This window comes from Lutjanus erythropterus, chromosome 2 (assembly GCF_056507025.1).
Source record: "Lutjanus erythropterus isolate fLutEry1 chromosome 2, fLutEry1.hap2, whole genome shotgun sequence".
NCBI lineage: Eukaryota > Metazoa > Chordata > Actinopteri > Lutjaniformes > Lutjanidae > Lutjanus > Lutjanus erythropterus.
This window is the reverse complement of record NC_139318.1, coordinates 25,079,051-25,094,692: the sequence shown is the minus strand read 5'-3', so window position 1 is coordinate 25,094,692 and position 15,642 is coordinate 25,079,051. Positions and strand designations below refer to the sequence as shown.

Here is a 15,642-nt window from a genome sequence, read left to right as displayed (position 1 = left end):
CTCCTACACGTTTGGAAGGGGAGGGTGAGGCGAGTGGAATTCAGTTGCTTGCAATCTGCAACCTCGCTGCTAGATGGCACTAGACACTACACACTGTTTCTTTAACACTTTGCTAACTGGATGAAAAAAGTGAACCACTATTTCTTTCCTTCTGTGTCTTCAGATTCGGTGCCATTATTTCAAATTTATATTTAAAAAAAAGTCATAACTAATATTTGGTATTATCTATTTTACTATGTAGGCCTACATATAAGATTTTTCTCAGTCATCTGTATGTTAAAAAGCCGTTTATTGATGGATTTGCTTCAAACTGCCATGAGAGAAATAAGATGCGCGCGATCAGACCACATGATGACAGCAGACCATCATCGTGTGTACATGACTGCAGGCTGCTGGTGCTCTGAGTGAACTGGAAGTCCCTCCCCGGAAAAAGCATGGAGGAGATTTCGGAACAAGGCAACACAGCCCGCAAGCAGCAGCTGGTGATACATGAATAACTGCTGTGGATGTGGTTTGTTTCCGCCTCTGTGATGGTACAGCCCGCTCTGGAGAATGGACGGACGGCAGGATGAAGCTCATCACACTGATCTCTCGAGGTAAATCACACAGGGAAGTGTCTGAACATCGCTGCATACAGCAACGCGTTTTATGTCCACGCTGGTGTTTCCACAGCAGCGCGTTTGTGTTTGGATCTCGGTCTCTGCTGCGAAACACTTAATTCTTAACCAGTTGAATTTGCTCGGATGCTGCTGTACAGTTTAATGTATAACCGCCTTCTTCCTCCCTCCTCCTCCTCCTCCTCCTCCTCCAGCCTCCAACTCCTGACAGACTTTTGAAAACTTGGGCGTTTCCTTTTGGATGTATCTTGAATCATGCAGTTGCAGGCTGGTGTGTTTAGATAAAGAGGATGTTGGTGATGAATTCCTTTTATGTGAGTTGATAAAGAGGAAGCCGTTAAAGATGATTCCTGACCAGAGATCAGACACTGTTTATTCAGCAGTTAGTTTATGGCTGCATCACTGGCTGTAAACATGAAGGCTGTTATAATGCATCTGGAGCGAAAAGTCCTGAGTTTGTGCTGTTTTGGCTGTGGAGATGAAAGATCAACAGGTGTTAATTTCATCAGATATAGAGCTCACACATCTCACACAGTGAAATCAGTGCCAGTCATCTACTAACAGGCCAGCTGGGGGCGCTGCAGATCTTACACGACTGAAGCATATTGGTCTTATGGTCATGATTAGTTTAACATCATAAACAACAAGAAAATCCAGCAGCTCATTAGTGATCATCATGAAGCTGTGACTTTTTTTTTTTTTAAACTATTTACAAAATGGTTAAATACCTGAAACGAAACTCCAACACTGGCAGTATCTCTGTGATCCATTTTTATCAATACCAATGCACCTGGATCCAAACTATTATTATTTCTAGTTACAAAATAAACTTACTGTGAGTGGTGACAGAGAGTAGACAAGGTTAACTTTTTAAACTAGACATTGGTGGCAATTTGAACTTAAAATTATTGTTTTACATGGCTCTGTGAGTGCTTGTGCTCTTTACCTCTATATTTAACCTACTTCTATACTCATGAGATCTAGTTTGAATTTATACCCTATGTGAGAGATGCACTTATGATAGTTAAGTTCAAGGGTTAAGAATGCATTTTGTCAATGAGGGTCCTCACAAGTATAGAACAACGGTTGTGTGTGTGTGTTATGGCTGGATCCGGGGTCTGGTATTGACACAATGATCCTCTTGTCTGTAACTATGACAATCCATCCAAACAAGCAGTTCAGTCCAGCTGCAGACCCCCCATGCTTAATGATTCTGTCACAGTTTTACATTCACATGTCTATAAACTTGAAAATCATTATTGTTCTGAATTTCCAAATGCTTCCATACACAACATTTAACCTTAAAAAGGTTTTTATAACATTATAGGCATGCTGCATGGTAAATGTTTTAATAGTAGGAGAGAAGAGGCTCAGCAAACAGCTGAGCTGCTTCTTACTTGCCTTACTTGAATGCCAATTCACCACTTAGTCTGGAAAATGTCATACGTATATATATATACATACATACATATATGTTTATTATCACAAAACACAAACAGTTTGGAGCTTGAATCAGAGATTGTTTGGCAGTTTTATCTTGAAAACCTTCATGTAAATGATCAATAGAGTATCTAAATAGGTGCCACACATTTTTATTTACCTTGAAGACAAAGGTGTGTTTGAGTGTATTAATATTTTAATATATTAATGTAAGATTTTCATCGCCTAAAAACCCAACATTTCCTGATTCTGCTGCTTCATCATTAAAGCTTTTCAATAACAAAATATCATAGATCTTTAAATTGTGAAGAATATATATGAAATGCGGGGGGGGTTTTTCTAGTGTAAAAGGGGTTTATGGGAGCAATGAAAGTGAACCAAAAGTGTAAAGTTGTGGGTCGGACAGCTAAATAATCAGCTGAACTCACTCTAAAGCTCTCTAAAGTGTAGAGATAATTTTCTGTAGATCGTCAATACGAGTGACCACTTTCACATTATTATTCTAAAAAATATGATTTATAGCAGTATTTTAACCAAACTAAGTTGGGGAGCATGTGAGGCCCCACAGCTCAGAATTTTTGCCCTGGGGCCTTAAAGCTGGTTGATCAGGCCCTGCAAGTCAAGCTAAAGCTGCACAGTTGTCTGTTGTTTCTCAGTGGGATTGTTGGTACCAGCAACTTACAGTGGTGACCTGTCTGACCATAACTTATACAGAGTTAGGGGGGGTTACTTTAAAAATGCATTCCAATACAGTTACCTGTTAAAAATGTAATCTAAGTATTACAGTTTTAAAGTAATGTAACCTGATTACTTTACGTTACTATATTGGATTACCTCAATATAAAATATGGTGAAATTATTTTGGCTTATATAGTGTTTTTAGGGCTGCATCTAATTGCTTTCATCATCGATTAATCAGTTGATTATATTCTCAATTAATCGATTAGTTGTTTGTTCCATGAAATGTCTGACCTTTCAGAAAATGGTCAAAATGTTGATCAGTATTTCCCAGAGTCCAAGATGACGCTTTAAAAAAATATCCTGATCTCCCCTACTCTACTCTTGATTTTTTTTTTTTTTTTTATCGATTAAAGAAATTCATCCTCTGCAACTTAAAAAGACACAAAAGGAAAATGATGGTCAAAACATTGTACTTGTGTGACCGTAAGGACTATAAAAGTTTTATTTCAGCTCGTCTGTGTCGTGGTCTGGAGGGTGTTGAGTGAGTCAGTGAGAGTGGAGGTGGAGGGGGTGTGTGCGCATTTTAAACCCTACTAATCCCGCTGTCCTCAATCTGTGTCTGCCTGAAACTCACCGGAGGAGGAGGCGACAGGACGGACGCTCTCTGCTCCTCTGTCAGCTAACTTTGTCGAAAGCAGCTCCAGGTCGCGAACTTTGTTCATCTTCGTGCTTGACAAGCAAAAGACGGTCAGTTCAGCCTGTGAGGACACAGCGTTTACTCGGAGTTAATCCTTTTCTCTGGAGGAGGATTTTAAATATCTGCAGCCACCGCGATGAGCGCTGCGGAAAACTCAGACACCGACTCCAACAAACTGGAGTCCGTGATACAGGTGAGCTACACCGGGCCTGCCTCCGTCCGCACACCGCCTGTTGAACCCACAGCACAGCAGTGTTTAATGTGACAGATGAAGCTGCTGCTGGCTTCTGTCAGTGTTTGTCTGTGTTGGAGGACAGTGTTGTGTTGTTATCACGCAGTTGGGCTGTTGTGGCACACCATCATCATCATCATCGTCATCATCATCTTTGAATTTATTTTAGAGCTGCAACAACTGAAAGGAAATTAGTTGCCAAATTCTTTTTCTTTCTAAGCAAACTTGTCAAACATTTTCTTGATGCTGTTTCTTAAATGTGAGGATTTGCTGCTTTTCTTTGTAAATGGAGACTCTTTGAGGTTTGGACTGTTGGACAAAAGATGCAATTTGTAGATGCAACTTTGAGATTCTGGAAATTGTGCTGAGCATTTTTCACTATTTTCTGACATTTTACAGATCAGTCATAATCATCAGATTATTAGTCATTAGTTGCAGCCCTAGTTCATCATGCATTGTTGTCACTGCCTGCATATGGAACTTTTCTCTGTATTTGTTGTAATTGTCACCAGAGTTTTCACTAAATGACTTGTATTTTGTCCGTCAGAGGCTGGAGGAGAGTGTTTTGTCTGAGGAGAAGAGGCTGACCGTCCGAGGCCCTTCACCGGACGCCCCCCCTACATGTCTGCCAGCACGAGTGCGAGAGATTGTCACAAAAAACCTCAGCGAAAGCTGTGAGTTGCCACAATCTGCTCTCCCATCATATCAAATGTATGTTTTTTAACCATTTTCTTTGTCTAACCTAATCGTTTTCTCTGTCTCAGCGGCTGGAGCCATGTCCTCGGTCATGTCCCTCCAGGAGGAGAACCGAGTGCTGCAGGGAGAGCTGGCGAGGCTGGAGGACCTGCTAGCTCACAGCCGAGCGGACCGAGACGAGCTCGCCATCAAGTATGGTGCAATTAGTGAGAGGGTAAGGAGAGATACCGAGACAACAACAAGCAGCAACTGATGATGAGGTGGAAAAGGCAGGGTGGAAACAGTGAGCTGAGAATTAGAGCGAGATACTAGGCATGACTGTGATTTAACGTCCCAGTCAAGTATAATGGTTTCTACTTATGACTGACTAATGTCCGCCATTAAAAGTAAAACTGCGACACTTTCAAAATCCTCAAGGTTATACACACCTAGAGGGAATGCTGTGGCTCTTTCCCCCTTTTCCCATTTCAGTATTTTCTTGGTCTTTCTTTGTCTGAGATTTGCTGGTCTCCCAGGTGATGGGGGCTGGAATGAACTGAAGTGGAATGTTGCCATGGCGTCTGTCACCCAGGGTGACTATAAACAGGGGCTTCAGGGGAGACTAGAGGAGGTGTAGTGTTGGGTGGGTGGGCTCTGCATCTGATTTTGGGTTGAACATTACTAAAAGAAACACACAGGTCTGCATCCGAAAGCAGAAGACGAGTCAGACGAAGTTTGATTAAATAAGGTCTGCTGCAAAACTCTGTTAAAGACTAAAAACATCTATCTGCTGTGACCGGTTGGGTTGAAAGAGATCAAAGTAAATAATTAGTAAATGGTTCGTTAATTATCAGAGGTGGGAAAAGTACACACACTCTTTACTCTAGTAGAGGTACAGATTCAGAAGAAAGACTCAGGTAAAAGTGCTGATTACTGATGAACATCAAGTCTCTTGTAGACCCATTTGATGAGGAAGCTTATGTGATATGATAGAAAGCTCCAGAACAATAAACTGCTGTTTCCAAGGTCAAGAACAAACTCTTGATCTCAAATACTATGTTGGGATTTACAGTACATGCAGGTGTTCAGCTAAATTCACAGCATGGCAGCTCTGAGTCGACCTGTGAACATCACTGAAATATGTGTGTGTAAAGTTAAACATCACCCCCTGCCTCTTACTTTTAATTACGTCCACAGCTGGAGCAGGCGCTACGTTTTGAGACAGGAGACGGGGACCATGATTCACCTGAGTCACGTAGCCTGGCGCAGCAGAATGTGGATTTACGCCGCCGGCTGGATGAGGAGCAGGCGGCCTACAAGCGTAAACTCACTGCGTACCAGGAGGGTCAGCAGAGGCAGGCGCAGCTCGTGCAGAAGCTGCAGGCTAAGGTATGTTTGTTTTTATTGTAGTCTTTAGCCGAGATGGAGTCATCCAGGTGATACAGATCAGTAATAGCTTTTCTGCTTTTTCAGGTGCTTCAATACAAAAAGAGGTGTGGGGATGTTGAGCAGATGCTGCAGGAGAGATCCTCAGAGCTGGAGAAACACCGGCTGAGTGTGAGTGGTGTTTATCGATTGATTTATCCACATCGATATTAATTTTTCACAAATAGCACTTTAAAAATAAAATCTTTCTGTGTAGGGTGACAGTGGAACATCAAACGGTCGCCATCAAGATGAATCCAGCAGCAACCTGGAGGACGCTTTAATCCGTCTGGAAGAAGAACAACAGAGGTGACTGACTGCATGAAAGACGTCACATACATCGCCGAGAATTTATCCTTCCTGAATCCTGTTCCTTTTTGCTTCTGGTGGTTAACTGGTTGGCTCTTGAGGGGAACCTCAGACCTGTGAAAAATCTTGCAAGAGTGGTCATTTTAACCCAAACCATGATCTTTCTCTCACCCTAACCGAGCGTTTTCGGTCCCTAAACCTACCCAGATTTCAACCACAGCATTGCCACACAATAAATTAACAATTCCTACAAATCTCATTCTCAGTTTCACAAATCAAGGGTTCCCGTCTAGACACAACCTTTCTCCCTTGTTGTTTGTTGTACTGAGAAAGCCTGTGCTATATGCTAACAAAATATTACATAATCATATCTTAAATTAGTTGATGTTAGCAAAATGCTAGTTAACTAGCCAGCTAAAAACTGACGCTAGGTAATTATGTTGCTTTTTGATCTATTAGATTTAACTGGCTACCAACTATTGACGCTTCCAATTTCTGTTAAGGTTTTATATTAGGAAAAATCTTCCTAGAGCTGAGAAAACCAATTTGAAAACCTTTGATGTCATCACGTTGTGAAGGCTTTGGGCCGAATGGGAAGTCACGGACAAGGCCAGCACTATTGCACATATTCAGTGTGCCACGTACTGTGGAAATAAACCTAGACTACAAAACCTTTTTTGGCGTATATGCCATTGGAGAAATTCTCATTTCACTGGGATTTATGGATGGTTAATTCTCAGATATCACATTGTTTTTACCTGACTTGCTCACTCAATGTTAATTATTTTTCTCTTGTGTGTTTCATCGTTGTGTTTTCAGGAGCAGCAGTTTGTCCGCGGTGAATGCCATGCTGCGAGAGCAGCTGGAGCAGGCTGGCCTGGCCAATGAGGCTCTCAGCCAGGACATCCGCAGGCTCACTGCTGATTGGACAAAAGCCAGGGAGGAACTGGAACAAAAGGAGTCTGACTGGAGGAGAGAAGAAGAGGTGTGTCAGAGAGGGATGCTTACGAAACAATAAAACATTTCAAATGAAGAAAAATGTGAAGGTAATTGTTATTAATTGTTATTTCTGTCTCTCAGTCTTTCCACAGTTACTTCAGTAGTGAACACAGTCGCCTGCTGACGCTATGGCGACAAGTGGTCGGGTTTCGGAGGCACGTCTGTGAAATGAAGAGTGCTACTGAAAGGTTAACATCAGCAATGTGTAAACTAAATTATGCTATTCTCTGTGTTGTGACTTGATTTGATGGTATGGACATTTTGCCCTCTCTGTCGATCTCTCTCCAATCTCAGGGACTTGTCGGACATGCGCACCGAGCTGGCTCGAGTGTCTCACTCTGCTCAGGTGTCCTGTTCAGGTCTGTCGGCCACCCTGCACAGTCGGGAGGGAGGAGCAGCTCTGGCCCTGGAACGGGAGAAAGCTCTGCGGGTTCAGTTGGAGCAGCAGCTGAGAGAGCGAGTGGCAGAGATGATGAATCTGCAAACCAGGACAGACGCAGAGAGGAGTGAGCTCAACATCAGGTCAGTGACTGAATTTAACTTACTGCATAAGTTATTATTAATTAAATAACATTTTTATGAATTTGTTTTTAATGGTTATTATTGTGTCAACTTGCAGGTTGTCAGACTCGGTGCGAGAGTGTGAGAGACTAAAGGGCCAAATTGACGAGAAAGACAGAGAAACTCTCGCACTGATGAGGAAGCTTGAGGTGAGAGGCTGATTTTTGCTTGTTGTTAAAACTTAAAAATAAATAAAAACAAATAGCTCTCTGTTGCTCTGGATGACAAGTTCCTTTATTACCATGAACACACACTGTTTATTTGGATCGGTCTCTCACTACCTAATAATTAACCTGTCCCATCCCTTGAAACAGCTTTTAATTTGAAATTTATACAGAAAGTGTTGAGTTTGTAAGAGTGTAATGCAGTAATTCAGGGCAAACGGGAGTGCATCAAAAACAAAACAAGGCTTCAGTGCTTTCTGTCTCTCATTTCACTGCTACAATATGACCAATTACGCTTGTCAAACAGAGGACATTAGAAATGAAGACCTGCCTCTAATACAAGCCTGCTTCTAATAAAGGCCTGTTACCTTCTGCAGCTTAGCTAACTAAAGACTATGCGAGAGAATTTTAGAATTTTCTAAGCCTTATTTAAAAATGAAATTATATAATCTTCACCTGTTTTCAAGGATTTCTGCATGTCTTCAGTAGGAATGAATTAACGTGGTAGAGGGGCACATACAGCGCTGTAGTCAGAAAGTATTGAGAGAATAAAGAAATATAATATCAGAAATAAGAAAAATAAAGAAAAAATCCAGCCTCATCATTTAAGGCTGTAGTGTTTTTTAGTGGCCATTTGCATTGATCTTCCTCCTTCTGCGGTTTGTGCTTCATTTTGCTCAATTTCCTCCAGGAGCAGAGTGGTAATGACGAGACTGACATGCAGATGATGAGAACTCAGTCTGAGATGCTGTTGGACACTCTGCGGGACATCGCTCAGGTAAACGGTTACACACATTCACTCGGTTTTTCATCATGAAGATGGAAGTGATTCATTTTTATTTTCTTTTATCAGACGGTGTTGTCAGATGGAGAGTCATCATCAGAGGCAGACCAGGACAACTCTGGAGCGCCGCTGCTTGCTTTGATCCGCCGCTCCTCCTCCCCTCGCAGGTCGTCCTCCCCGTCTCGGCCCTCCTCGCTGGCTCCTCTCTCTGACTCTGCATTGTCTTCTCTGCGCTCTGCGGTCACAAACAAGACACTCCAGCTGCAGGTGACATGTCAATTTTTAAACCCTCTGTATGATAAAGAATCGCACACTAACCCCTCATGTAGCACACTGTTTAGTAATTGTTTCAGGAAGATAGCACATTGGTGATGTTGTTCAAAACACAAAAATAATGCCGATTATAATGCTGATATTTTCTCATTTACACCCAGTGGTGTCATGCTACCATATTGATAGATTTAGTTTTGTTTGTCCAGGTGTTTGTCTGATATTTGTGTAGAAGATTTCTACCTTCAGAGGCAGTTAATAGATTTTCCTTTTTGGTGCTGTAAGAAAGATTACACGAATAAAGGTGTCCCTGTTGCTCACTGGATAATCCACCGACCTCACCATGAGGACTTTTTATTTAAACAGCTGTTTTACCAAAGAAGTCATCCTGAATAGTCCTACAAATAAAAATCAATTCACCTTTGTGTTATTGGGTTGGAAGCAAAAATTGAGATGGAGATTTATGTTGGTGAACTTGGACTAGATGGACCCTGCTCAAGTTTCTGATTCAGAATTTTTACTTGAATGACAGATCAGATCCTATCGCACTTTTCTGTGTCGGACATTTTTTCCCCGATTTCTGTGTACAATGGATTTCAGCATAAGTGTCTCCATTTGTGTTGTGTTTGTAGGATGTTCGGGGGCGTCTGCTCTCTGCTCAGTCCTCAATACAACAGTTGCGAAAGCAGCTTTCAGAGAGTGATTTGGCTAAAAAAGATGCGGAGCAGCGGAACCAGGCTCTGCAGAGAGAGAGGGACGCTGCTCAGAGAGAGAAGGAGACCACACAGAGAGAGAAGGACCGTCTGAAGCAGGAGAGAGACACGCTGGCCAGGTTTGCAGACAGTTATATCACCTTCTCCAATCTGCCTCTAATCCCTGAATCCCGTAAGTGTATGTGACTCTACGCTGTTCTCTTTCATATGTTATTTGCAGTGAGAAGGTGAGCTTGGAGAAGACTGTGCAGGCGGCACAGAGCAGCAACCAGATCCTGCAGATGGACTGCGAGAAGCTTCAGCTGAATGTGGCGTCCATGCAGCGAGAGCGGGATCACGAAAGGGAGGAGAAGGAGGCGGCCACCCAGGAGAGAGATCGGGCCAAGGCAGAGACTCAGAGGATGTATGTAGGCTAATTGATAGTGATTAAGTGAATGCTATGTGGACACTAATCCATTCAGTGAATATGCTTACAGGGAGCCATTCAAAAGATCTGTGTTGGCTTCCTATACAGAGAGTTCTTCTTCTAGTAACTTGTCCTGCCTTGTTCTGCCACTCACAGCTCTCTGACCTCCTGAACCAACACAACCAGTAAACAGATCTGATTCAAACCCTTTATCCAGAGCACCCGAGCAGAACTGACACATTTACACCATGAAATTCATGTTCCACATGTCAGACAAGCCAGCTGACAAAGTTTATTTGTGAGATGTCTGACACAATTTGACATTTTGTAACCTTTTTAAGATATGAAGCACCATAGTGACATTTATCCAAAACAATAAGAATAGTAAACAGTAAACAATAACATCATCAATAAATAGATTATAAAAAAATATAAAGGGGAAAACACAAACACACACATTAAAAACACAAGACTTTCTCTCTAATGATCTATCCCTGACCACCACATGCTGTTAGGGAAAGATTCATTCTAAGATTTCCAAGAAGCGTAGGTACAAGTTAATCAAAATTAATTTAATTTATAATTTATAAACAAATTGTCAAAATAATTAGATAAACAATTGCATAATCATGCTGACTCCTCCCAGTATCTGTTAATCCAGTAGCAATCTGTTTGCTATCACAGTGTTATTGAGCTTTTTGTTAAGCTGAGGTGCATTATGTGCATATTTTGTGTTGTGACTTTTCACCTCTACTTTTTATATGATTCCCCCATTTGGCCCACAGTATGCATCCCATCTTAAGATTTCCCCTGACCTTTTCTGCTGCTTTCTTTCTGCCTAGTTTAGAATATAAAAATGATGCATGTTTACCTCCATTATTTTTCACCATCCAGTTGGTTCAGCCATTAGGAACATACAGTCCATCTAATAAATTGCTACAGGTGATCACAGTATGGAGAATTGGGTTTTAAATGTCCAATTATTCACTTTTTTGCATCAATTCATAATTTGTCAAGACAAAATAACAATTCATCTAAGATTAATGGTCTTATATTGCTTGTGACCTCTGCTGTGTTTTACCTTTACTGGGCCCACAGGACTCTCAGAAAGTGCATACCATAACCCCCCTGCAAATGACAAAGAAGCTTATAAGCCCAGTAGCCCTGAAATTTATTGTTAAAGCATTGTATTTATATGGTTTTGCTGCAGACAGAAGCAGTGGGATCAGAGTGAGAGCCGAGCCTCAGCTCAGCGTGGAGAGCTGTCTGCAGTGAAGGAGACTCACCAGCAGGGGGAGGTTGAGAGGCAGCTGCTGGAGAGAGAGAGATCTCAACTCTCTGAGGCACTTGCTCGGGTAAGAAAAATACAACTTGTCAACTTACAACATTTAACTTTTGCAGATTTAATATATTCTGTGTTGTCACGTGTGTGTGCGACCCTTGTGTGATGCTCATTGTCCCTGCAGGCCGAGAGCAAGAACGCAGAGCTCTCTCTGCTGCTCAACAAGTTGCAGTCTGAGGACGCAGCTCTCAGAGACTCTCTGGCCAAGATGGGCAGCATGAATGAGGGTCTGGCCCAGGACAAAGCTGACCTGAACACCTACATTCTCCAGGTAAAGTCATTTCAGGAATGTGTGTAACCTCTTAAAGGGTTCAGTATGCTTAAAATGACACGTCCAACCACATTTTATTGCAGTTAGTTATATTTGGTGATATGGGTGTGTTCAGGGGCCTGCCTGCCCTTCAATGTGCATATGTGGAAAGCCTGAAGCAGAGAGAGTAGCAGCGAAGACCACCCATAGGGTACAGAACAAAGCAAGCATCAGTGACAGAAGAAATGACATTGATTAAGTCAGAGCTGGGGTACAGGAGGATTGCAAAGCGGCTTGCAGAGAAAGCAGCAAAGAAAGGCAGGCTAAAGCAACTTAAATAAGGCGCGCGGCAGGAGATTTGCCAATTGGATGCTCAGAAGACAATCAGCTTAGCCATCAGCTGATGTAGGGTGGACTGAAAGCTGAGCTTGACTCCATGGCCTGCCGTAACTAATGCTACACTCATTTTTTGTGAGGAATGAAAACTGAGAGCCAAAGAGAAGTTCAAACCACAGGACGTTATTAAAATCTTAAGATGCAGCTCTCTCCAATTCAAGGTCAGCTAAATTAAATCAGGTTCAGTTTTATAGTCATTATACAGGACAGGACTGTACAACTAAATGGGGTTGTAGTGGCCTCCACACTACACACTCTGAAAAGGTATAAACAAAATGTTCAAATACTTCTATTATTTTTAATATTTTTAATTAGAGTAGAGCAAAAATGTGTCCATAAACTTGATTAAGTTGGGGGAATAATGGTAGTGCAAAGGAAAGAATCAGAAAAGTAACTTTTTGTTAACGAGTAAGATACGTTTAGTTTAATCAGAAACAGCTGTTTTATTGTTCTCACCAAACCCACCAGATGCCGTTTACAGAAACAGTTTTTTTTTATTATCGCTGTCATCATCTTCATTCAAACCCGAAGGGAACAAACTCAAACTCACAACAAATATTTCCACTGCTCTAACAATCACCAGCTCTGGTTTGGTGGAAATAAACCATTAATTCACTGAGTCAGATGTGACAATATCTGTAAAGGAGTGAGAGGAAGGTCGGACATCAGAGAAGCATCGGGGAGAAACATACAGCCAGAATATTTTCTCATGTAACTCTGTGAATCAAGGGTCTATTTTAACCAAAGAGTTGGTGATTTTTGGAACAGTGTAAAGATGAGACACAATGGTTCTGATGAGTTTAATTTTGGTTCTGTTAAATTTCAGTGAAGGATGTTTTACAATGATAAAATTTTTGTTTTTATAAATGGACTGCCCATAATGGTTACATTGCAGCCCCTTTGGACTGCAACTGTCAGTTTCAAAAATTACTGTTCCCATTAGTCGTTTAGACACTAAATGATAGGAATTTAGGGTCCAGGTTCAGGTTGAAAAATCTTGAAGATTAATATCCTTATTACTCTTCACTCTCTCTTTAAGCTGGAGGAAGAGAAGTCCGTCCTGCAGACTCAGAAACGGGAGGCAGAGCAGGAGAAACTGACAATCAGAGATGAGCTGGTCCGGTTGGAGCAGGACCGGCTGGAGCTGGACTCCACCCGCATCTCCCTGCACCACTCACTGCAAGACGCCGAGCTAAGCCGAGCAGGGATGGAGGCAGAGCTCCAGAGTCTCAGGGCGGAGAGACTTAAGCTGCAGGAGAAAGTCACCCAGGTACACAACAGATTATATTACATCATCGTTTAAAGGTTAAATCCAAGCTAAAAAGAAAGTGATACTCCTTATGTAGCTACAGTGGTGTTTTATAGATGTTAATCCAGCTAAACCCGCAATGGAAACTGTAAAATATTCTCAATCTAATGTAAAAAGAAAGTCAACCAGGCAAACATATTCCCTGCAAACATCATATGGGGAGAAGTCTTCTGGCTTACATGTGGTTTTTCTTTTTTGGCTTTTGTTGCCAGCTTTGTGGCGAGGTAACATCTCTGGGGTCAGAGTTGAGTCTGGCCAGAGGAGAGGGTCAGAGGAACGAGGTGGCCTTGGAGGAAGCCGGCCGCAGTCGGGCTGAACTGGCCCGAGACAAAGCAGCGCTGGTGGTCCAGCTGACGGCGTCTGAGAGAGAAAACACCGTGCTGTCGGAGGAACTAGCTGCTTTCAGGTGTGGTGTCGTTGTTGTTGTTTTTCAGTGATGCATACATTTCACACATGAGCCAGTGTGTGTAAGTTGTGTTTGTGACCCTGCAGGTCAGAGCGAGAGTCTCTGGAAACCAGTTTGTTTGAGGTGCAGCAGCAGCTCATTCAGGCGGAGTCTCGTAGAGAGCAGCTGGAGGCAGAAAACCAAAACCTTCGAGTCCGCTGTGAGACTGCAGCAGGTGAGTGACAAAGAGGCCGTATGTAGTAGAAAACATGCAAAATACAAAACTCAAAATTTAATATTTATAACTTGACAGAAACAAAATAAAACTCAACAAAAACATCCTTGCTCATTTTTCCACTGTTCCAACGATCACCAACTCTGGTTTTGTAGAAATAAATACTTTATTTGCTGCTTTAGATGTGAAAATATTGGCAGAAGAGTGAGAAGGAGGTCAGACATCAGAGAAACAGCAGGGAGAAACAGTGGGTACAGTCAGAATATTTTCACACCTAACTTAGTGAATTAAAGATTTATTTTTGCCAAACAACCAGAGTTAGTGATTCTTGGAAAAGTGGACAGATGAGCCAAATTTTGGTGAGGTTTATTTAGTTTCTGTTGGGTTTGAATGAAGATGATGGTGTTAAAATTACAGTTTTGTAAAGGGAGTCTGGTTAAACAGCTGTGTCTGGTTAAATAAAGAGGATCTTACTCATTTCTCCACGGGGCTCCTTTCCATATTGTTGTCAGACACAATAACAATCTGAGTCTGTCAGTAGTAAAACCAGCACGTTTAGTGGACTAACATTGACAGTGTGGAGTTGCCTGGAGTTATTATACTGTTGCTTAACTTCTCTTCTGCTGGCTGCGGTGCTCTCCCTCAATACTGAAACAATTTCAAAAATTGTTGTCCCCAACCAAAGTTACACTTCAAGATGGTGGTATTATGATAGAGACAGTAATATGACAGAATAAGACGCTAATGGTTTGTGTGTTTCCCTTTTCTGGATGTCTTCCTGGATGGGATTTCCAGCTGAGCTGAGGCGTCTGCGCTCAGATGGGGAGAACGTGTTGGCCCAGGCTGAGAGGGAGAAACAAGCACTGACTCAGAGTCTAAATGCTGTACAGCTGGAGGCCCAGCAGGCTTTACGCAAGGCCATCGCCGAACATCAGGAAGAGGTGGAGAGACTGGTCTCAGAAAAGGTTAGAAGTGGTTCAGTGGTACTTAAAGCACTGCCTGTAAATTTATTTTTACTTTTCAGATGAGGTGCTGCTGACTGTTTAATCAATGTTTGCGCTCTTGGCTGCTTTATCATGCAGGAAGTGGTTCGGCACAGCCTGCTGATGGAGCACGAGAGCATGCTGAGGAAGCTGAGGCAAGAGGCGGAAGATCAGCTCCTCAGGGCAGAGAGAGAACGAGAGGAGCTGCAGGATGAACTGAGGAGTCTGCAGCATGACAGAGATCAGTGTCTGCTGCAGGCTGAGACTGAGAAACAACAGGTCTGATTATCTGGGTTCAAGCAAGTTCAAGAAACTGTAGGAAAAGGGGATTTAATCATTTAGCATCAGATCAAAACAAGTTCATTTTATTCCAAATGAGGGTGCAGTAATTAACTTTATTTTTGCAAGCCTTGCTTAATCAAACTTTAATAAGCATAAAAAGAATTGTTGTATTTCTTTAGATACAGTGTAAAGACAGTGTGGCTCAGCTCTGGTACATCTGTTCTATGTTCCCATCTCTTTGTTAACCAGACATTTCCTCTCTTCCCAGGCCCTTTCTCTGAAGGAGGCAGAGAAAACAGTTTTGTCTGACAGAGTGTCCTCCCTGCAGGCTGAGCTGTCAGCTGCAGCCCTGGAGGCCGAGCGGATGTCCAGAGAATTAACCCATTACAAAGAGCAGGAGCAGGTGATAGGACTTCCTATTGCTGTTGAATTATCTTCTGGTCTTATCTAACGCAAACGCAGAAGGATGTTTTTATAAATTGTTTTG

General features: G+C 42.2%; 1 protein-coding gene across 2 annotated transcripts in view; it reads left to right on the top strand.

The window, feature by feature from the left end:
- Positions 1–406: 406 nt before the first annotated feature.
- crocc (ciliary rootlet coiled-coil, rootletin) overlaps positions 407–15,642 on the top strand; it is a 30,374-nt gene continuing 15,138 nt past the window's right edge. Inside the window, exons 1-22 of one of the 2 annotated variants that reach the window (XM_084734302.1) lie at positions 407–596; positions 4,215–4,341; positions 4,432–4,577; positions 5,540–5,731; positions 5,816–5,899; positions 5,985–6,076; positions 6,896–7,061; positions 7,157–7,263; positions 7,370–7,597; positions 7,695–7,785; positions 8,492–8,578; positions 8,654–8,851; positions 9,487–9,686; positions 9,788–9,970; positions 11,184–11,328; positions 11,440–11,586; positions 13,001–13,231; positions 13,483–13,676; positions 13,763–13,890; positions 14,686–14,855; positions 14,973–15,152; positions 15,424–15,558. In XM_084734302.1, the coding sequence (XP_084590428.1) occupies positions 4,443–4,577; positions 5,540–5,731; positions 5,816–5,899; positions 5,985–6,076; positions 6,896–7,061; positions 7,157–7,263; positions 7,370–7,597; positions 7,695–7,785; positions 8,492–8,578; positions 8,654–8,851; positions 9,487–9,686; positions 9,788–9,970; positions 11,184–11,328; positions 11,440–11,586; positions 13,001–13,231; positions 13,483–13,676; positions 13,763–13,890; positions 14,686–14,855; positions 14,973–15,152; positions 15,424–15,558 (3,093 nt within the window). In that variant the 5' untranslated portion in view covers positions 407–596; positions 4,215–4,341; positions 4,432–4,442. Of the gene's footprint in view, positions 597–3,433; positions 3,629–4,214; positions 4,342–4,431; positions 4,578–5,539; positions 5,732–5,815; positions 5,900–5,984; positions 6,077–6,895; positions 7,062–7,156; positions 7,264–7,369; positions 7,598–7,694; positions 7,786–8,491; positions 8,579–8,653; positions 8,852–9,486; positions 9,687–9,787; positions 9,971–11,183; positions 11,329–11,439; positions 11,587–13,000; positions 13,232–13,482; positions 13,677–13,762; positions 13,891–14,685; positions 14,856–14,972; positions 15,153–15,423; positions 15,559–15,642 lie in introns of those variants that run through there. The other variant, XM_084734294.1, reaches the window with a different exon arrangement.